At 41.0% G+C, this 23,408-nt stretch overlaps 1 protein-coding gene across 3 annotated transcripts in view; it reads left to right on the top strand.

Annotated features, from left to right (window-relative positions):
• The window catches only part of LOC132422128 (zinc finger protein 474), a 125,981-nt gene that overhangs the window by 22,794 nt on the left and 79,779 nt on the right, over positions 1-23,408 (top strand). For all 3 annotated transcript variants that reach the window (XM_060006970.1, XM_060006969.1, XM_060006968.1), the window contains exon 2: positions 7,195-8,427. In XM_060006970.1, the coding sequence (XP_059862953.1) occupies positions 7,408-8,427 (1,020 nt within the window). In that variant the 5' untranslated portion in view covers positions 7,195-7,407. The remainder of the gene's footprint in view (positions 1-7,194; positions 8,428-23,408) is intronic.

The following is a 23,408-nucleotide window of genomic DNA, read 5'->3' as shown; positions in this document are numbered from 1 at the left end:
GCCTGTTTGTGTTTTTCTTTTTCCTTTCTTTCTTTCTTCCTTTTTTTTTTTTTCCTTCTATCATCTCTCCTGTGGCTGATCTAAACACAGGCTGCTCGATTTTTTTTTTTTCTTTCTGAAATTAGGTTCATCATTTCCTATGACCCTTTAATAATGTATGAAAATTCTTTCTCAGGTCACTGGTTCTTTTCTTTTTTGCCTTGGATATTTCTCTCCTTCCTTGAACCAAGTACTTCATCCTGACTCAACTTTCATTAGGAAGTTTCCCTTCTGAGTTTTTACCAATGAGTACGTCATGTTTTTAGTAGTTGTCTCCCAGAGAAAAGACTTCAACTGGGTTCTCAGTCTTCCGAGGGCAAGTGCTCCTTATAGTGATTTTCAAATATTTAACTGAGGAGAAAAATGGAGGAAAAGGGCATTTTAAAGCTAGAATCACAAAAGGTCACAAACTCAATTGAGTTTGAGAATCAAGCATGATTTTTTTTTTTTTTTTTCTTTCGGTACGCGGGCCTCTCACTGTTGTGGCCTCACCCGTTGCGGAGCACAGGCTCCGGACGCACAGGCTCAGCGGCCATGGCTCACGGGCCCAGCCGCTTCGCGGCATGTGGGATCTTCCCAGACCGGGTTACGAACCCGTGTCCCCTGCATCGGCAGGCGGACTCTCGACCACTGCGCCACCAGGGAAGCCCCAAGCATGAATTTTGAATTGAACAAGGGGCTGATGAGAAACTTTGTAAGAGTGCAGACTGGCTGTCCGATCTATAGGTTCAGCCCTTACTCAATATCCCAGCTTATGTTTGATGTTGCCACGTTGGAAGATGGGCTCTAGGCCTGATCTTCCAATTTTTCAAAAGAAACCAAAAATCCCAATTTTGTGTCACATCTCTCAATTTTAAAATAATGGCAACTAATTCAAACATTTTTAACTCTATGCAGGCCAAAAGGGACATATCTCTGAGCCAGGTCTGGCTTATGAAACATTTCTTTAAAGTCTTAAAAAAGAGCTATTGGAATAGAGTTATTTTATTGGAATCGAACTATCCCAGATGTCAGAAAATATGGCATGTAGATTTGTTTGTTATTCAATGGCTGACTCTCCCAGTTTTTTGTCTATCCTTTGAATTTCTATACATTATAGGCCTCTAACGCGACTATCCTGGTGGTTTCCATAACCAGTTCTCCATCACTCCAAATGTCAATATTACAATTACACAGTCATACCTGTGTGGCATTTATGACTCTTGAGTACTCTGTGATTTGGATACTCAATATAGAGTGAAAATTACAGGCTCGGTCTAATAATAGCTTTCATAGGGTGATATTATGAGCCTTAACATAAAATGCCCTTGCAGAAGGCTCTACTTAGAAGCATAAAGGTGCATTTCTCCCATTTTTGGTTTTCATAGCTTTCCTAACACCATAGACTATTATGTCTACACCTGACAATTAGATGGAATAAAAGTGAAAGAACTTATATCTTGGTTTAAAATTCTTCACAGTGAAGGAGAGACAAGGAAGGGGAAATTTTGCATTAGCTATTCAAAATCAGCCTGGGAATGTCAGTATGGACACCCAGATTCCCTAGAAGTCATGCCTCAGGCTAAATGGCTTTTCTGAAAGTGTTTCCATTTTTTACCTTTCAGACACTGCTCCTGTCTTTCCCAAGCCCAACCACCTCTAGTTCCCAGTTGCTCTTTTGTCCATGCATATCAGAATTACTGAGGACTGCAAATGCTACTGGCCCAGGAGCTACCCAGAAGGGAGTGAGAGAACCAACCAGGGTGACTGGACCAGCTCCCCTCAACACTTCCTGGTCATCTCTGATCTATGAATGGGATTACCTTACTCTGACTCCCTCTGTGGCTGTGGTGACCATATGGCTGGGTAGTCAGTACAGGAAGAGTATCATATAAAATTAAGAAGAATATGAATATGCCTAAAATGGCAGGTTTCCCCTTATGGTATAATTCAGTTGATCACAATGGAAGAGCAACATTTTCTAGCTCTTGAAGGCTAGTGATGGTGTAAACATTATAAAGATATGTTTTCAGTGGTCTGAATGAGTTGGGGGTTGAATATTAAGCATCATATTATTTTCTAAGTTGCTATGAAATAATTCATTTGAGTTTATTGCAATAGTAAGGTAATATGCAGCTTGAATATCACAGATTTTTATTGCTTATATTCTGAGAGTGGCTGTATCAGTCAAGAGACAGAAACCATACCAGTTATTTAAACAGAGAGAATATAAAGAGTTGTTAACCAGGAATGAAGTTGTTACCTAGGTAACTAGCAAAGTAAAAAGAGAGAACTATTGTATAAGGGAGGTGGCAGCTACCATTCCTAGGGCTGAAGGATCAGAGGGAAAAGGTTTGAATTATTACGACTTAGCAACTTAGAAGAAGCACCCTATGGAGCTGAAAATCCGATTTCCAAAGAGGAAGAGCAGACTGGCTGATGGTGCTTTCTGCTGGGGGAGGGGAAATCAATCTGATTTGCAAATGTTGCAAAAACTGTAAACTGGTTTCAGCTACTGCTACAGGAAAGAACTGCTTTTGCTGAGATAAAGAAGTATTGCTGGGGTGATACTCACAAGAACCAAAAGCAGGCAGGAAACCCTTTAAAAAGACATAAGTCTTCTCTCTCCTCTAACCTCACATTCTTCCCCCATTACCAGTATTGGTAAATCATAATGCAAGGCTGGCTGGCAAAGAAGAAATGGGGTGTGCAGAGTCTCAGTGCCAGCATCACAAAGATGGCTATAGGAAAGAGAGTGTGGAATACAGAGACAGTGCATTAATAACTGGTACAACAATGATGCCTGCTAGCTCTTTCAAAATCTCATGGAAAAAAATAGGGTTCTATCCTTCTGAAGCAAAATGTCAATTAATTTTTTTCTTAAAAAAAAAAAAAATTCCAGGAAAGGAGGTATTGTGAATCAGTTTCTTAAGAACCATTGGCTCAGTATTTAAAGTTTCAAGCTTTTTTATTTCTGATTTTTAGGAAAAACTGTATATTTAATAAGTCAGTTTTGCCTCATAAAACCTCTCAATTTTTTTCCTCATCAAAAAAAGGTCCTGAAATTTGAAATGTCACTATTAGAATTCATTTTGTGCCTAGATAATGACAACTATTAAACTATAACTCAGTGTTAGGTTTTCACATGAGTAAAAGACTCTTAAAAATTGGCTAAGATACAAATAAACATTTATTTCTCTTATGTAAATAAGGCCCAAGGAAGACACTCCAGAGTTTCTATGATGGCTCTAATATTATCAGGGACCGAAGTTCATCAACATCTCTACTCTGTCATGTCAAGGGTTACATGAATGTAATCTGGCCCAAGATGGCTGCTAGAGCTCCAGCCATCAGTTATCAGTATGAAGGAAGGGCAGAGGAGCAGGTTGTGTCCCCTACTTTTCAATAGGAGTTTTTACAAGTGCCACATAATATTTCCACTAGCTACAAAGAAACCTGTAGAGTTTTGGCTGGGAAATCATGTGCCCAGCTAGAAAGTGGGGCTCTGTTAACTTGAGAGAATTTGCACAGAGTAACTATTGGTAGGGAACTAGCTGTCTCTGCCAGACTCTGGGAGGGATATTACCTCATCAATCATAATTCTTGGTGTAAAAGAGTCTATCAGCTCTTTTCTGAAAGCAAGATTTCATTGGAGTGTATATGAGGGTACCAGGCAGGGGAGGCTACTGAATGGGGTGGATGGAAGATATTGAAGACAAACCTCCTCTATTTTATAATTTTACTCAGAGCCAGCATAAGTCCCAACTCCACCTTTCTTATTTATTCATTTGTCCATTTAAAGAATTTGGATTCTATACTAACAGAGAAAATGTCATGTATCCATGTTTATTTTGTTTCAAAGAGCTAAATTATTTTTCAAAAGACTTCATCACACTTCTGCTTGTGTTCTTTCCCCTCTTTTATAGAGAAACACCTCCTAATGCTAAGATGAGTTTTGGATTTTCATGGTTATTATATTCATCTTTGTGAGTTTGTCTCTCCCTTCCCATGAACACCAAAGGGCATGGAAAAATGGCATCATATTGATAAAACGTGATGCCTTCCAAGACATTCTTTAAACAGTCTATTTGCAAATATGGTCAAAATGAATAATTCAGGCCAGTTGGAGTGAACATTTCTCCATGGATGCTTGGGGTGAAACTGGCTGGCTTTGCAAAGTGGTTCTCTTTATAAACTAGCAACATTGCTTTACGATGTATCTGGGTGACAGGCCAAATTCTTAAGTGATTTAAGTATATGTATTTAGTATTTTCCAGCACTCTCACCTTTAGAACTAACTTATAGGATAGAGCAGCTGACTATGCTGTGCCTTGTCACATTGCCTTAGCAGAATCACTGGCAGAAACGTCATAAATTTCTCCAGTTCCCCAAAACTTCACTTGCTTCTAGCTACCTCATCTTCCATACATTGATACATTTAATCACAATAAGACAATTTTCAGGACGACACTGGAGGAAGAAAGAGGATGATTAAAAAAGAAAAGATGAAGATTCAATGGGAATTTTATGATGCTTTGTCATTTTTGCTGCAGAGAAAATATTTGTAGTGCACAAGCACCTGCATGCATAAAGATGCATCCCTAATCAAAATAGTGACAGGGCTGCAAACTGAATGCCCTCTGACCTCTTTGGGAAGCCTTCACTTTCACCCTGCAGCCAATTCCTCTCACCCACCGCCTGCAGCTAGTAGTGTAGATTTTTATTAAGGATACTGGGGAGATCAGGAAAGGATTATGTATTGCACACCACACAGGGAAAAACTTCATCTAGAAAACCATTCACAGCAAAATAAAGCGATCCCTATCGCTTAAGGAAAAACGCTGTCTTCAGTAACCTCAGTTTCTCACCTGCTTTTTCCATCTTGGAGATTTCTCCTCTTCTGTGCCCTATTCCCCTCCTCCCTTTCACCTCTTCCTTCTTCTAAAAGAGAGCATAAAAGCAGGTGAGAGCTTAGTTACCTTCCCATGGGGCATATGAATCGTACATTAAAACAGGGATAAAAAACTTAAGAGAAGAAGCTCTGCCGGTGGAATTTTAGGCAGAATGAATAATGGAAAGAGTCGAGCATTGGAGCCAAAGAGAGCTGGAATTGATTCCCAGTTCTGTCATTTAGAAACTGACTGTCTTGGGCAAGTTACTTGTCTTTTCTGAGTCACAGTTTCTTCATTTGTAAAAAGAAAATAATAATACCTGCCTCATAATCATTTGAGAATTAAATGAAATTATGTAAATAAAAATTAGTACAATATCTGATGCATAGTTGGCACTCAGTAAATATTAGTTCTCTTACTTTATGATTAGGTAAAGATGCAGGAGGTATTGGAGCAAGTCATGGGGCTTTCTCAGAATTCTCACCTCCAGGGAACAGTGTGGGGAGAGGGGGAGACTGCAAGCAAGTCTAGGGAAATAAGCTCATTTGATCGCATTGATTTTTCCAATCTGTCTCCTTAAGTACTTTTGCTGTCTTCAACTTCCTGGTATCAAGGAAAATGGGAAACTGAACCAGGAGATCCTTGGTGAACAAGAAATCAGAACCAAAAAAGCAGAGTGGTTTGGAGGATTATTTCAGTCATGTGCTGTTTAAAACCTGATGAAATAATTTTACTGGATTCTTTGTGTTCTCTAGAGCCATTTTCTCTTTGGATGGTGATGATCAAGTGATAAATTTTGTTCCTTCAAGCTTCATTTTCTGTGTTGGTCATTCTGTTTGGGGCCAACACATTCTTTTGTCACATGTGTTAATATCACTGTCCTAGGATCTGTCAAAATGAAGAATAACTTCCTTTTCTGTGCCAGACCTGATTTGATAGCCTTAATTGCAAAGATGTAGACCTTCCTTGGCACCAAAATACGGGAACTGGGTGCATATCTCACAGCTCTTTTTGTCCCTTATCAACCGCAATGCCCAAACAGTGTTTTGATATTACCAGCACGGCTGTCCTTGCTGTACCTGAAGCCGTGTCTGCTGTGGTCTGCAGGGTCCAGCCTCATATCAGGTGCTTCTCCCTCTGTGAATAGGAGCCTCTAATCCAGAGTGAGGTCATCCTTCAGGAAATGAAGAAGGTCCTAAGACTTTTGAAAATTACCTTTCTTGAGCTAGATTGTAGACCTGGGATAAAACTGACTCATGCCTTTACCCAAGGTAAAAACTCCTTTGGCTTCTGACCATAATGAGATCTTATCAGCCCTTTCTTCTGGTTTAATAAAATTGTTGGCCATGTTTTTTACAAAAGGTATTTTGAAGATACATAGATAGATAATATCTATATAGAGATATATCTATATAAAACAAGAACGTGAACACAATAGCTATAAAAAGAGCATCAAGTGAAGTCTGAGCATCTTCCTCCCAGGAAAGATGTACAGATATACTGCCAGGAAGAGTATAGCCCTGGGTTGCATCTTGGCTTGACAGTTATGGCCACAATTTCATAATACTCCCGTCCCATGATGAAGAAGAGTGGATACCTGGTAGGTTACAAGAAGTTTACCTCTCTCTGATGGTTTCCCTGATAATCCTCCTATTCACTATTGAATTACTTCTTCTGCCGGTTCTTAACCCTAGGCCCATGGACACTCAAAAATTCTAGCATATTACTATAGCTCAAGTAAAAGATAAATCACAACTAAAAATATTTGATAAATTATTTCAATAAAATTAGTTTCACTTGTACTAGTAAGAATTTTATTTTTTGCTTTTAAAATTATTATTCTGGGAAGAGGTCCCTAGGCTTCAAAGAACTGACAAAGGAATCCATGGCACTAAAAAGAATCCCTAAGGTAGTGGAAGGAGGTCTTTTTACATGATCTGCAGTTTCATTAATCATTTTCAGAGGCCTTGGTTCTCTCCTCCATGATCTCACCACCGTGCCTCTTGGTTTGTGCCATATATGTCTGTGATGTGCTATTAATGTCCATCTTCCTTTGGGCAGAACACTACTTTCAACACAGTAACAGTGCAATTCATAATGGAATTTTTTTTCGTACTTATTTCAACATTTACTGAACAAATCCTAAGTGCTAGTTACTATGCTAGCCAAAGAGGATACTAGGTCAAAAAAAAAAAAAAAAACACGTTTCTTTATCAACTTAAAATCTAAGTGTGTGTCTGTGTGTGTGTATGTAATAACTTCTTGATTTATGTTTCCCCTGCAGATCTTGGAGGCATCTGAGGTTTCATGGGGACTTTCCAGCATTCCAGACTGCTGCCTTGCAATGAAGCTCTGAGTCACTGTCTTTGGGTCTAAGGTACTGGCTACAATGTGGAACCCCAGAACAGCCAACCTGACTAACCTTCTCTCTAAGCAGAAGCCCAAAATATGTCTGGCCTGAAATCAGAGCAAGCACTAGAGAAAGACTTCTCTGTTAATGGAAAGAGGAAAGGAGAAAACGGTTTCCAACACGTTGCAACAGTCTTTCCACAATTCTAAAGAGCCTACCTTCCTTATAAACCAAGCTGTTCTATCTAGTGCATCCCTTTCTAGCTTTTTGCCAGAAATTGAGCTTGTCAATCCTGGTGAAAAAATAAAGACGGACCCTCAGAAAAATAGACCTGGAACTGTAATACTCCTAAAACGGTCCAGTAGGAGGATTATGTCGGAAAGTCAGCCCAGGCCCCCTGTGATCCCATCCCGCAGGCCCGGGTTCCAGGTGTGCCATATCTGTGGCCGAGAATTTGGGTCCCAATCACTTGGCATTCACGAGCCCCAGTGCTTGGAGAAGTGGCGTACTGAAAACAGCAAGTTGCCCAAGCACCTGAGGAGGCCAGAACCTTCCAAACCACTGCCTCTCAGTGGAAGTGGATCCTACAATCTTCAGGCAGCATTCCAGGGTTCCCAGGCTCAGCTGCTGCCCTGTGAATCCTGTGGTCACAAGTTCTTGCCAGATCGGCTTCTTGCTCATCAGAGAAGCTGCAAGCCGAAGGGTGAGGGGCCCAGGGCACCAAACCCCAACAGTTCTGATAATCTTGCTGCTCTCAAGAAAGCTTCTGGTGGCATCCCAACCCGACCAAGGGCTCTCATCTGCTACGTCTGTGGTAGGGAATTTGGCACTCTGTCCCTTCCTATACATCAGCCCAAATGCCTGGAAAAGTGGAAAATAGAAAATGACCGGCTCCCTAGCGAGTTCTGCCAGCCACTACCGCGGAAGCCTCAGCCCCTTCCAACTGGACAGTCCAACCAAGAGGGACCGAGTCAAGCTCAGCTCGTACCCTGCCCAAATTGTAGCCGGACCTTTGCCCCTGACAGCTTTCTGGTGCACCAGAGAAGTTGTACAGCTCAACCTAGCAGGCCAAAAGTTCAAGATTTGACATGGAGTAAAGGTGGCCTCAAAGAGTCCACTAATTCCAAGCAGCAAAGGAGCATGGCAGTACCCACTGTGACTGATAAGGTAATTCGTGCCACATGATATGCTCTGGGTGGGTCTGGGGGTACATTCTGTCTCCAGGGGAATGAGAGAAAAATGTCCCCAGAATCAGCTCCCTCAACTCTTAGGATGGTTTCTTTCAATGCCTTATTTCTGCCTCAGTGCAGCCTAAGTTGACCCCCTGTCAGACTCCAGGGTTATATCTCTGTTGGCAAAGTAGATTTAAAAACACCCTTGCCTGGTGGATTCATAGTCTCCTTCCATTCTGCTGCCTAAAAGAGAGATGGACTTCTTTCTTCCTTGATCCCTCATACCAATAATCCTTGGGAGAGACTGGTATTTGAAAATGAGTCAGTAATGCTGTGTCTACATTACAGAGAAATAATTCCCATTCCAACAGCCAATATTTATTACTGGTTTATTTTAGTCATCTACCTTAGGAATTCATTTTTGGCCATGCTGGTTATACTGAGTTTATCGTAATAAAATAAAATCTGTGTCAAAAACCCCAAATGACTTTAGCATAATTAAACACTGGAGCACTTGCAGAAATAAACATGCTTTAAAATGCAGCATGTTTTCTTTTAACACTTATATGGTTGTAGTATCTGGGGGATTAACCCCAGTGCAGACCCAAAGCCAACTAGGTGTGTTCATGGATCTAGGAAGTGCTCAGTTTCTGCTGCTGCTCTGTACCCTGTGTTTGGGTCAGACACCAGGCCATGACTTGGGCAGTTGTAAGTAAGCATGACCCCAGGGATCCCCAACCTGTATGGTGAAATGTTGTTGGGCCTTCACCTGAAATTTCGTCATCAACCAGGACTGGGGAAGGATGCAAGATAGAGTGTGGTCCATGTGTTTTGTCCTTCCATGAAGCCAGGGAAGTGGTTGTGCTGCCATGTGTCACACCTTACAGAACGTCAAGTCGTGAGAAATAGGAGGTGGTCAAAGGCTTTTCTCCGTGACTTGCTACTTGAAATGTCCCACCTGCAGGAGTTTTTTAAACGAACTGTTCGCAGGAAACTAAGGTTACCCAAGCTATTGCAAAAATTAAACCAGAGGGATTGGGGGATGGGTAGCCATACTCCATTTTTTACCCAGTTTTTCTTCATTACTTCTTTTATTGCATTACTTTGGCAAATGTTGGGTACTTTTTCCTAACTTCTATGTCTAAAATGAAATCTTTAAGTGAGATCTTTCACTTACTGGTTTAGAAGGTTCCAAGACAGTGATCTTAAAGCTGAAGAGTCAGACTAATGGGCATATTTTCCGATGAAATTGAAAAAGAACAGCTAGTTTCTTTGCCGAACGAAAACCCAAACTTGTAAGTGTGGCATGGGCTTCAGGCTGGTCTCATAAACATGAACTGTTTTTCTCATCTTCTGGCTGTTGCTTTTCTTCCAAAACGTGTGGGGTCTGGATCCAGTGAGCGAAAGAATCCATGTCTTAGAGCCACAAATCTGAAACTCCGTTAGTGTTCTGACTTTCAGCCCTGTTTCCTGATTGTATGCATTTGCTTTAAGTGTTCTCATTACAGATCTCAAGATAGGAAAGAGTGTGGTCAGAATTCTCGTGCTTGTTGCTGTAACACATACTTTGTGCTCCCAAGAGTGGAGCCAGCAGGCTGAGCATAGCGTGTTCTCACTCAGTCACGACTGCTGAGAGAGGCTGGCCTGGGCCCCTGGCTTCACAAGAGGACACCCCTGACTCACTCAGTCATCTGGAGGGGAGAATGTCAGGAGGAGAGGCCAGTGAGGGCTGTCGGTGACTTGCGCTTTGAGATCAGAGTAGAGGGAGTCCTTTGGAACAGGGGCATCTAGAGGACACGGCTCTGTCAGAGTACGACCAACTCTGCTCCCGACCTGAAAAGGTGCGTGTCAGTGAGAAACTGGCACCCACTGCCGTCAGATATGTGCTGGCCCTTTTGGGGACCACACAGGCTTTAGTGGAGGGCATAGAAATGTCATCCAACATAGGGTCCCTTTAGCTGCCAGATTTGGAGCAAGCTTGGGTTCATTAAAATGGAGAAAACTCCTAGTCTTCTGAGAGGCATAAGATCTCTTGAACCAACAGACTTTATCCCTTCCGTTGAAAAGACATTTGCCACTGCATTGTGCTTTCAGCAGAAAGCCTTTCCTGGGTAGTGTAGTTTTCTCCTTTGGTTGCATTTTGACCCTCTCTATTGCTGTTTTTCTATCTTTGTATCATTTAAGATTTAGATAGTGCAGTGAATCATTCATTTCCATAAAGATCACTGCCTTGTGCATTATTAGATTTCAGAATTTCATCTGCCTGTGGCGGCCAGCTTTTGGCTGACTGTGAGACACATGCACTGTTTTTTTTCAATTCAGATGTTTGCTTCCTCTCTTCTCATGTCAATCAGAACAATTTCCCTCTAGAATCCTTGTTCTGACTTCAGATTGGAATCAGCGATCTTGCCCAATGTTCTCAGGGGGCTCAATCTTGTAGTGAACTCAGGTGAGAAAAATATTTTCAGAATCATGATCACAGAACTTGGAAACAACTCATTGCAGTTGGGCAACAGTGACTGTTTCGCTGGCAGAGTGGATTACCCTCCGCTCGGAATGTTCCTCCTACATAGATTGGCTCAGTTCTCTGATGACACAGATGCTCCTGTTACCCGTCAATCAAATCTAAACAAACAAACGCCGCTAAGACGGTCCTCCTCCAAGTCATCGATGGGCATTCTGTGCCAGCTCTGCTTTGCCCTCTCACCACTGAATGGGCTTGAATTGTTCCGTTGCTTCTCATCCAAGACGTAGGGCTGAATTCACTCTCTCTGATCTCACAGTGAAGTTGTGAAGGATCCCAAGCAGCACTGTAAGAGGAATAAAACCGTTGATGTGGATTTTTATTTAAAAGGACCTAGAGTCTGTCATACAGAGTGAAGTAAGTCAGAAAGAGAAAAACAAATACCGTATGCTAACACATATATATGGAATCTAAAATAAATAAATAAATAAATAAATGGTTCTGAAGAACCTAGGGGCAGGACAGGAATAAAGACGCAGATGTAGAGAATGGACTTGAGGACACGGGGAGGGGGAAGGGGAAGCTGGGACGAAGTGAGAGATCAGTGGCATGGACATATATACACCCCAAATGTAAAACAGATAGCTAGTGGGAAGCAGCCGCATAGCACAGGGAGATCAGCTCAGTGCTTTGTGACCACCTAGAGGGGTGGGATAGGGAAGGTGGGAGGGAGACCCAAGAGGGAGGAGATATGGGGATATATGTGTACATATAACTGATTCACTGTTATACAGCAGAAACTAACACACCATTGTAAAGCAATTATACTCAAATAAAGATGTTTAAAAATAAAAAAATTAAAAAATAAATAAAAGGTGTGACTGCCTGGGGTGTTGCTCTCCCATTATATGGTGTCAGAGCAACATCAAACTCCCCTTTTTGCCTCTAAAAGAAGGAAAGCCTGAACAAGCAATATCCAATTTAGCAAGGTTTTAAAAGTAGTGTTAATTCCAGATGAAATTTGATGCATAATATGGAAAACTATAGATTATCATTTTAAATTTTAATATTGCATTTATTTAATGCAACCCTTTGATGTCTGTTTTAGCAAGCAATGGTCTAAGTAATGCTAAAAGTATACAAGAATAGAGGTCACTATTGCCTCTTATTTTAATATGAGTGAATACATTTTAATATTTGCATTTAATATTTGGGAAAAATTTCCCTTTTCTATAAGCTGATAGTATTTCATTCTTTGACTTAAGGCCTTTCTGTCTAATTGGAACACAGATTGACAGAGTTAATTAAATATAACTACAACCTAAAATGAAGCATTTGTTTAATTACCTTTTATTAGTTCCATAATGCTTAGGGTTAGTTTCTTAGTATTTTTCTGGTAACATGTGAAACACTGTTTCTAAAAACCCTATACTATATTACAAAATAGGCATTATTTTTCTTTAGGGAATGTCTTTTTTGTTTTTTTTAATAAAAGATTGTCTCTCTGAATGTAGTTTTAAGCTACTTTTGGCATCCTTGATGCTCAGGTTTGAACTAAAATCCCATCAGACACATCTCTAGCATCAGGTGCTGCCATCTGGTGTTTTCTTTTAATGTAATGTCTTCTACACTCAAAAATATTATTGCCTTTCTCTTTGTGTTACCTTCATATTTGAGAACGTGCCCTTATAATACAAACTCAAATTATTTAGGGCTACAGTTTTATATTTGGTTTAATATCATCAGTGCTGTTCTGTAGCTAAATATCTCATTCTCTAAAGGCAAACCCCTCAGTGGGAAGGTCACAATCAGAAAGACTCAGAAGGGTAGGATGGATGTTCTCACAGTCAGATGTTGTATGTGTGTGTGTGTGTGTGTGTGTGTGTTTGCGCGTGTGTGTGTGTGTGTGTGTGTGTGTGTCAGGTAAAAAGTATTTGGATTTTATTAGGAGGAATGGAATAAAGGGAAGTAAATTTTATTAAATATCTTTATGATCAGTACTTCATATACATGTTCTCATTTTAATCGTCGTAATATTACTATATGTTAGATATTACTTCCCTACTTTCCAGGTGGGGAAACTGAGATTAAGCAAGTAACCCAAAGTCACACAGTGGGCTCGTTAATGGTGTCAGAGCCAGATCTGTCTAATTCCAAAGAACAATACCTTTTTATGTCACTAAAGAGAGAGGCATATGTGTGGTACAAAAAGGGTATGGCTATGCTGCCAGGCTTATAAGTGTTAATTAAGCAGGACAAAGAGGACAGAAGTTTGTTCATTCAATAAATATTTATTGTTAGGCATTGGACTAAGTACTAAATATAGAGTCATAAAAAAGGTAGACACAGTCCTTGATCTCCTGGAGTTTTTAGTCTTATGGAGGAAATGATAGGAAATAAATAAAAATAAATACAAACATTCAAATTGTAATGTGACAGTGTCTAATGGTGGGAGGTGGACATTTAGGTTCTTGGTTAGAGACAACCTCGTGACATTTCAGCTGAGACATGAAAGGTACGAAAGCATTAGCCAATCGTCAGGATGTGAGGGGATGGGAACGACAGGAGGAGGAGATATGCTGGCTAAAGGTAGCGTGTATGAAGGCCTTGAGGTAAGAGAGATCTTAAAATGGAACTAAAAAGTCCACATGTGGCCAGAGTGTGATGAAGGGAGGGGACAGGCACACAAGATAAACCTGTGGAAACAGCACAGTTTCCGCCAGCTGCCCAGTGGACATAGGGACCTCAGTTATTTGGCTACTGCAGGAATCCAGGTGAAAGCAGATGAGAGCTTGGCCTAGGGTGTTGGTAGCAGAGATGGAGATGAGGAATAATGAGCAGAACCTGGTAATAGGTGGGATGTGGAGGAGTAAGGAAGGGGGTCAAGGATGACTAAGATTTCTAGCTTGAGCAACTGCACTGCTTGTGTCACTTTCTAAAATGGGAAAAACTTGAGAAATGGGTAGGCTTTTGGGGATAAAGACCAATTGTTTCCTTCTGGACATAGCAAATTCAAAATGCTTGTGAGATATCTAAGTAGGTCAGTCAGGCTGAAAATATAAGTCTGGATCTCCAAAGTGGAATTGGGCTGGGGTATACATTTGTGCATTGTTAAAATATATTTAAAGTCATCAGAATGAGTATAGGGCTAGAAAAATCAACCCAGGGCTGAGCCCTGAAGCATTGCAGTGTTTAGGGGTTAGAGGAGAAGGAGCTGGAGAATAAGGGACTGGAAACACTGGAGGAACAACTTGAGAGCACGGTGCCCTGAAAGTTGTGACGGAAGAAAATGTGAAGAATAAGGGTGTGGAAAACAGTATGCAACGCACAGGGGTAGGATGAAGGATGGAGTAGGATGAAGGCCAAAAAATCTATTTGATTTGGCAATGTGGATTTAGTTTGACACACTTGGAGAGAACACATTCAGAGTTGTGACGGGGGCTGCAGACTGTATGGATGGTAAAGATAGGATGTGTTTTGAGAAGTTTGGCTTAGAGACTAGAAGAGAAATAATGGGTAGGCTAGAAACAGAGATCTTAGCTTAAGAGAGGTTCCCTTAGAAGATGGGAGCTTGTAGACTACATTTGAATATTCTGGATATTGATCCAGTAGAGAGCAGGAGAGGTGATAAGAGCAAATGTAAAACCTGGAGGAGAAATGGGCACCAAGGTGGGATCCCAGCCTGTGCAAAGGGAGAGGATTAACAAGAGGGGACAGTTCTCCATTTCAGGAGGAGGTTGAATGCAGGTGGAGGTAAGATTGTAGGTTGTTAGTGGGAAGATGAAGGAGCTACAGTCTGTTAGCTTAGATTTGATATTTTCTCAGTGAAAAATACCAGGTAAGCTTATCAGGCCTATCAGATAAGAAAGAGAGACATATAGAGAGGGGAAAGTGAATCTTAAGGGTCTACTTAGTCCTTTGTCTCTCATGCCTTCAGTTAAACTGAGTTTCTGAAATAAAGACAGGCTCCTAGAACCGTTTGCCTCTAATTCCCAAATACAAGCATGACTTGGAACTCTTTGGAGGTGGTAGATAAAAAGTTCAGTGTGATCCTTCTGCAGATTCTTATCCTTTTAGCCATCTTCAGTGGCCCTAGTTCACCTCTGAACTAGCACTCATCAGTGCTGATGTCATAAAAACCAGGCTCGACCTCACAAACCAGCCCCTGATGATGCTGCCAGCTGGGCCACTAATATCCAGCTCCATGTGCCATTTCTGCATCTTTCCTTGGTGCCAACCATGCCTGAATATCAGGGCAGCATTCTAGGATCCCACGGCTCTCAGGTGTACCAAGCGTAACTTCAAGGTAACAAGAGCATTTCCTTCTGCCGTGTTGGCTCCAGTAACCAACCCAAAGGAATCTGTGTGTATATAGCGTGTGTGAAATATGTGTTGAGGGTGAGAGAGAGTTACACATCTGATGTGAGAGCAACAGCATCACCGATGAAATTGATATATATTACTTCCTAATATAAAAATTTGAATAATACTCATCTGTACAAATTACACTCTAACATATTCATTTTTAAAAATCAGCCTCAAATTATAATTATACATATGTCCTACATATCCATAATGAGAGAGACCATAATAAATATAGCTACCTCTCTCAGAGCCCAAAGATGAAAGCAAAAATAGGTGGTCCTTGCATTGGTACTCCAATATGTGGATTTCTGCTTCTCTGAAAAGAAGAATACTGATGGTAACCTCTGTGATAAGAGAGGATCACATATTATAAATTCAGGTATTATTCAAGCCTAAAATGAACAGAACTACAACATGCTGTACCCTCAGATAATTTTTCTAGCTTAAATGATTTCATGTGTTTTCCTAAGCCTGCTTCTCCATGTCACCCCCATCTCGCTCCTTCCAGCCCCAAACACACAGACATCCACATTTTCTAATGATAGACGCTTAGGAAATCTTTATGTAATGACTGAATGGATATACATAGTTCTTAGAAACCTAAATTCCAAGGTCAACAATTAAAATCTCTCCCAAAATTCTTAGACCTCCACCAAAGGCAGTGCAACACAACCTTGAAAAAGTTCCTCTTGAAATGGAGGTGATTGTCCTATGAACAGACTCTCACTGCTAGATGTGAGGACAAGTTCAGCTTTATGAATAGGTGGAAATTGAGAGAATTTGACTTAGGACTCACCTCTTGCTTTCCCTTTATATTATGTAATTCATCTCCTTCTTACATCCATTGTCTCTTTCACATATTTACCTCTGTGAGGCTGTCTTATAGGAAGAGAGATGTCCTACAAATTGAAGAAGGATCTAATAAATGGAGGAAATCAATAAATTTCCAATAATCCTGCTCCAAGCACCAACTCTGATGCCATAATGCTGTCATTAAAAGTCCCCAAGCAGCTCTCACATCCAGGCTACCTTTGTTTAAGCAGAAAAGGTAAAAACATAAAGATATCACTGGTCCCAACCTAAAGCTTCAGGAAATCAGAGGCAGAGGGTAAAGAGACAGAGAGGAAAGGGAGAGATTGGGACCAAAAACTCTGATAAGAAAAGAAAACGAAAAGACAATAACCAAAGAACAAAACTATCTCCTAAGGTTAGAATCCTTTCTGTCCTATATCCAAGATGATATCTTTCTTCTTTTCATTGGAAAACTTCTATCCTGGGCCTTCCCCCAGAGCTGGGGGCCCTTTAGCATACAAGTTGTAGACAAACCAGTCATGGGAAATAACCCATCTTCCAAGTTCCAGGTCAGATAGTGCCTATGGTTTACTCTTTTTCTCTCTAACTATAGCAGCTGGAAAAACTGTGTCTGCCACAATTTTTAGGTTTTTCCTTTCTTGTCCCCATTGCTTCATTTTACCCTGTGACCCAGAGCCATCTGACCATGAAGGTCAGGCCTGGTGCCAAACTGAGGATCACAGGAACCAGACACCAGGGACACATCCATTTTCTTCAAGGAAAGTCATTCTTACAAGAATTTGCCAAGAGGTTGAATCAATATCTCAAACACCTCACTTTCTAACCAATATCCTTCCAAGGGATCAGAAAAGAACGCTTCTATCTCAAATGTGAAAAGAAAAAAGAAAAAGAAAAACCTTCAGCTAAGAAACTGTATTCCTTTCATAAACAGAAACTAATTTGGAATTCGTTCTTTGACTTAGATTTTTCAGCCTTTGTATGTCAGGACAAGGAAGTAAATAGCTAAAATGCCAAACATATATTCAAAATACCAATAGTTTGTTTTAAAAAATCAGGAACATGAAAATACTTGTTAACAGCATTTCCAGATGAATGACCAAGTCTTTCTTATTGTTTAAAAGGAGCAAAACAAAACTCCAAATCACAAATAGCAGACTCTCTAATAGTTGGCCAATAGACAGGCTGGATTGGAAAATTCCTTTACGTGGCATCCAGTGATTTCCAAAAACAATTTAATTTCAAACAACGATCCTTCCAGATGTGACATTTGGGTAGGATTGTTTGAAAACATCAGAAATGTGAAATACCAGTGGTTTTGAGACAATCAAACTCTGCGATTGTTGAGGTTTGAGACTGAACTACACAGTTACTCCTATATATTAGAATGCTATTAGTACTTTGTCTGCATGTGTAGGACATGCCTGGGGGAATGGAAACTTAATTATACACTTTCAGTCTCAGTCAAGTTTGTTGAAATTGTGTTTTAAATGGCCACAGGCAAAACTCTGACTTTGGGAATGGCTTTGGGTGACCTGGATCTCCTTTCCCTTTCAACACCTTCTGCATCTTCCCTGCTCCTACCAACTCCCATCTTTTGATACTGTTGGAAGGGGGTCGGGAAAATCTGATAAAATTCTTCATGGAAAAATCTCTCATAGGACTATTTGCATTTTGAAAGAGGATCTGGGGAGAAAGGATTTTAATCCAAAGGAATGAACTTTTGAGGTAGTCGAGAGAGCAGAAGTAGGAATTTTACAGGTTTCTCTCAAATCCCATGCAACGGCTGACTGTGGACACATAAGGCAGAGCATGATACTCTGCCGACGACAGACGACATTACGCCCCATGTTTCTAGAAGCCGCTGAAATCAAACAGACCTGGAATCAGTTGACAGATGCACAACAAAATCACATATCTCTGAACAAATTACTTCCCTCAGCCTCAGTTTGGCAGGCAAGAGCTTAAATGTGAGAATACCCGCAAAAGACCTGGGATCGTGTCTGACAGACTGCCACCTGTCATCTCCGCCGTGCTCCCTTCACAGTGGCGGTGCAGTGACAGGCAGTCTGAAGATCCACTGTCTGGGTGAAAAGCAACTTCACCATTTACTAACAGCTCTGTACCTCAGTTTCCTGGTTTGTAAAATGGGGGTATTACATTTTATCCAGGGGATTATTATGAGAAGTATTGAGATAAAGCATGTTAAGTGCTTAGTACAGGGCCTGGCACATAGAAAGTGCCTCGTAATTGTTAGCTGCTACTTGATCAGACATTTTCAATACTGGAATACGCACATGGATTTCTAAAAGAGGTTTTACTCTTTTTTCCGCAAGTGCAGGGACGAAAAACTTGCCCTCATATTTCCCCATCTAACCTTACTGCATTCTACGACATGCCTCGTGCACTTACCACAGACATTTCAATTATTTGGCCTAATAGAAGAGATCAAGAGTGTGGAAAATCTAAAACAGCAGCTATGGCCCAAATTCTTTACGTTTGATTTTGTCATGCAGAAAGAGGAACACTATTGATGGAATGATACCCATTCAAAAGCTGCACAGTCACATAACAATTCCCTCAGACCCTGGCAGGATTGGCCCTGTTTTTGACAACCTGGGATCCAGCTAGAAGTGAGGGAAGCAAAAAATCCTCTAGCAAGTAAATGACTTCAGGATTATGCACAGTTACTGTGTGGAAGTGCTGTTGGACCCTCCTCCCTTCATGGAGTGTTTTCTTTTGCCTAAGGATAGGTTTCCAGCCTCCTGTCAAGTTCAAAGTGCCTAAGTGCTTATACTCAAAGGGAGTAGGTAATTTTCAGTTTGACAATTGCTAATGTACCACTGCACATTTGTTTTCTAAAATACCTCCCCTACTTTTTAAATTCCAGAGCCAGAGATGCAGTCCTTTGACTCAAAGCACTGACTCCATAGGAAATCCCAGCTAAAATGCAAAGATCCCCTAGCTAGGTAGCAAACCATGTCTAGCTATTGGCGTATTAATACAGATTAACCATAAGTTTAGCTCACTTCTTAAAAATGAGTTGTAAGGCAAATACCTTTTATTGGGGAGATAAGTGGGGAGAGGGAGTGAAAGAACAGCTGCTCTAAGTCACAAGCTCATATGCTTTCAGGGTTTGGGCAGCTGCATGTAGGGCCATAGGGAATGGTGGAGCCTGTGGTATGCTGGAGAGTAAGTCCCACCTAAGGATATTCACACTGGAAACTTTTAAGAACTTTGTGCCAGTCAAATAAAACATGGAAGTCCATTGGCTGAAATGGTGGCGAGTCCATCAGTTTACAATCTGAGATCCAGAGTGTAAAACAGAGGGGACATAGTTCCACGGGGTAGCCTGGGTGAGATGCTGTAAAGAGGGCAGCCTGGGTCATGAAGGGCCCATGAGGGGACCCACATAGTTGTGTAGTAGTTGAGTACAGTGTCCACTGGCACACACGCCGGGGCAAAGGGTAGCTCACCCTAGCTGCCAAACACCATTTGGATCATGTGTGGGAGACTCCAGAACAATGAGGCGATTCTTGTGGGTCAGATATCTGGGAGCCAAAGCTTCTAAGAATTTTACAAGGCCACAAAAAGTCCAGGACCCTAGAGAGGTTTCCCATTGGAGAGTAGTCTTCAGAACTAATCAGTCTGATTGAGTTCAAACATATCAATGGGCAAAGGAGTCAAGAATGCTTACTCCACTCAGCAAGCCCCTTTCTCCCCCGGCCCCTGTTTCTTGACTAATTTCATGGGGAATGGGCTCTGTGCACACCAAATAGGGATCTGTCAACTAGACTTATTGCCTCAGACAGAGAGCTTAGGAAAAAATAAAAAATGTTCCCAAATAAAGGTGGTGAATTTAAATACGATCATTCCCACAGTTAGGGCCAATTCCCAGTTCTGTCCCTAGCATAGTGCCTTGCACATTGCCTGTAATCAGAACATTCTTCTGAGCAACAGCATCTGGGCTACACTTGAACCACCTCCTGAGAGACAGCCGTTTCCTCCAAACGCATTTCCATTTAGTGCCATTCTCATCTGCCGAATCAGTCTCAGCTGTGTTTTCAGCAGATGTCTCTGGTTTCTTTCCACTCACAGTGCAACTTCAGTGTCAATATTTAGAATCCAAGTGCTTTATTGGCTTTCACGAAGTTGAAAAATCTCTGATTCAACTCAGATATTTACAGACTGGCTCCTTACCAGTCATGCTCCATCTGAGAAACAAAGTACACATCAACCTATAGGGCCAATTCTAGGCCATGTCCTGAGACAGGGCAAGGGTTGTCCTGTGTATTCTTTTCCACGGCCACCATATTTAAATTTTGTTATCTTGTGACTTGTGTCATTACAGATGATAGATCACAACCAGATGGTTTGAAAATGTGTTAAGGTGGGGCATCTTTTTCTAATTTACTCAAAGTGGTGGTGCAGGCCACGGGGACAGTTTCCCTTTCAAGACATTTTCACACCTCTGGGTTCTTTGATTTCTCTTTGACTCTTAGGTTAATGAATGTCCCCAAATGAACACAGGGCATGTGGCTGTTTTGTTACAGGGATGTTATGGTGCAACCTAAAAGGAAGAAAAAGGACCATTAAACTTTCAGCAGTGTTTGTTTGTTTCTAAGTAACGTGTGAAGCATGTTACCTGGGGGAAAGAGCGAGGCATTTTATTTACATACATAATTTGGTAATAAAAAAGACATCTTTTACATCTTGATATAGCTGCTTTGGCCCAGCCCCACTAAAATAGCCTCTTCGAAAAGAACAGGCCAACTGCTTCAATGACAGCAAATAAATCCAGGTAACTATGGCCTTACAATGTGCAAATGTACGAGGCTTCCTTTGTTCCCTGGTAGCAGGGAGGTAATTGTACGTGTGACCTTTTAGAGGCAAAGCTCTCAGCTTGCTTTCTTCCTGAGGGGATTGAGTCTGGAAATGATCATTGGAGGCTGAAAGGAGGGCGAAGGCAAAGCCAGGGAAAATGTAGTGGAATGACTAGTGCGATACAAAGGGAGCCTTACAGTACCCCTGAGATTAACTGAGGAAAACGACTAACTTAACTTACTTGTCTTTTGTGTACACATACTCATGCTCGTGCATGTGTGCACGCGTACGTGCGCACGCGCACACACACACACACACACTCATATACTAAAGGACCTTGAACTTTCTCTTACTAGAAGATGAGAAACTGGTGTCAGTTATGTTTCAAATGCCAGATGCCATACACATGGGCACAGAGGGCTAGCCCTGCTTTTAATCTATCCATCCCTGGTGCAGGGGCTCAGGCCCTGACATTCTAAAACTGGATTTTCTGGATGAAATTGTATGTGGATGGAATTGTTACCCACTGCACTTACTCTGGCAAAAATGTTAATGTCCTGGAAAAGAAACTCAATAAAACACTTTATAATTTTCTCTAGTTCTTTTTTTTTTTTTTTCTCCCATGGTATTTTTTTTTTTTTTCTTTTTTCAACTGGAGAATTTCTTGGGTGACAAATTAAAGGGTTTAGAATTTAGATCACTTAAAAATATTCTCCAGTTTCTGGCAAAAGTAACCCTAAAACACATTATTTGATTTTGGAATTTCATCTGACAATGTGTATTGCTGACTTTGAACTGACTGCATTGCGTGAGCAGGGAGGTGCAAAAATACTCCACTAAACTAGGTCTGCATGAGTGGTGTTTAATCAGCTTCACTGAGGAATGATATACAAACGATAAACTCCATCCATTAAACACATACAATACAATGAGTTTTGAAAGTTTTATATACCTGTCACCACCATAACCCCTGATTTGATTTTTAGCCATCACAACTTAGTTTGGATGTTATATAAATGAAATCAGGCGGAAATGTAGTCTTTTATGTCTGACTTCTTTCAGCATAATGATTCTGAGTTTCATCCATGTTGGTGTGGGTAGCAGTATTTTTTATTTTATTTTTATTTTATTGTATTTTATTATTTTTATTGCCAAGTAATAGTCCATTGAAGGGTGGAATTACACTTTGTTTATCTATTCATTGATGTTTCCAGTTGCATTAGAGTTTTTATTATCACTTAGGAGTACTGTCTACTTCAGTGCAGACAAAACCAGTTTACATTTCTTCAATATGGAAGAATCAAGGTGTTTTAATATGTGAAAAGTATAAATTGCCTCATCTGGCCCATTCCTTGATCTGATTCTGTCTCAAAGGTCCTCATCTTTGAACTCAGGTCTCAACACAGTCAAGACAGTTTCCATTACTGTTTTTCGTTGCCCAGTCTCTGCCTGACTCCCAAATAATACAATGCCTTCACATGACCAAGGCAGCCCTCTTGGTGTAGCAAGTACTTGCTTCTAGTACTGTCTGTCAAATCCTCCCCAGCTACTGAAGCATGGCTACCTTCTAATGACAGGAGGATGGAGTCTGGGGTCAGGACCAAGGTGGGAAGCCAGGGAGACCCTTAGAAAAGGTGCTGATCTTTGACTGCATTCTTGAGGTCTGATACTCATGTTTTAGTCCTGTATTGAGTAGCCCGATTCCTGCTTTCACACTTCCTCTGGTCAGTTATTCCACTATGGACTTTAAAGCTTTCATATTAACATACTACAGTACTGTTAAGCAGTTTTTGAATAGGTCATGTTGTTGGGCAATTTGTTTGAGGGAGTTCTGCCCACATCAGTACAATTCTACTCATTCAACAAACCCATTTCAATTATCACCCTCTTCACTGGTTTCTGGTCAAGACTCTTCCCTTTCTTCCTACTTCAGGCTCCTATAGCACTCTGCCTCTGTATCATGACACATAAATTTTGCCTTCTAATTTAGTTTACATGCTTGTCTCCATTACTAAGGAAAGCTAAGGATTGGGGTTCCCCATAACCTCCAGCAGGGTGAAGGTGTATACTCAATTTAAATGCTTGTTGTTGGAAGGAACAGATGAATAAATCCATGGAGGCAATAAAATAGAGGACTGTGGCCTCTACCTTGGGGAATAATGTTGAGTTTGGTGTGGCTAGCAGACCTGTTTCATGGGGCTTAGGCTGGGCCTGAACGAAATCAGTCTGAAGTGTTTGGACTTTATTGTGTAGTCATAGAGAACCACAGAAATTCCTGATATCAAATCAGACCAGCCAAGTTTGTACAAAACTTAGTCAAGTGCACAGGGTGAGGAAGCAGTCGGGAGGCTGAATATCATACAATGATTTGTCAGTCCAGCCACAGTGGGTGACACAGGACCCAAGGGGATGGTTCAGTCCATCCATCTCCCAAATCATCTTTTTGGCTGTCACTTTTCAACATAAGATGGCTCATACCCTACAATCCCATCTAGTTATTTGTGAATTCACTT

This window comes from Delphinus delphis, chromosome 3 (genome assembly GCF_949987515.2).
Source record: "Delphinus delphis chromosome 3, mDelDel1.2, whole genome shotgun sequence".
Lineage (NCBI taxonomy): Eukaryota > Metazoa > Chordata > Mammalia > Artiodactyla > Delphinidae > Delphinus > Delphinus delphis.
This window is presented reverse-complemented; position numbering and strand designations above follow the sequence as displayed.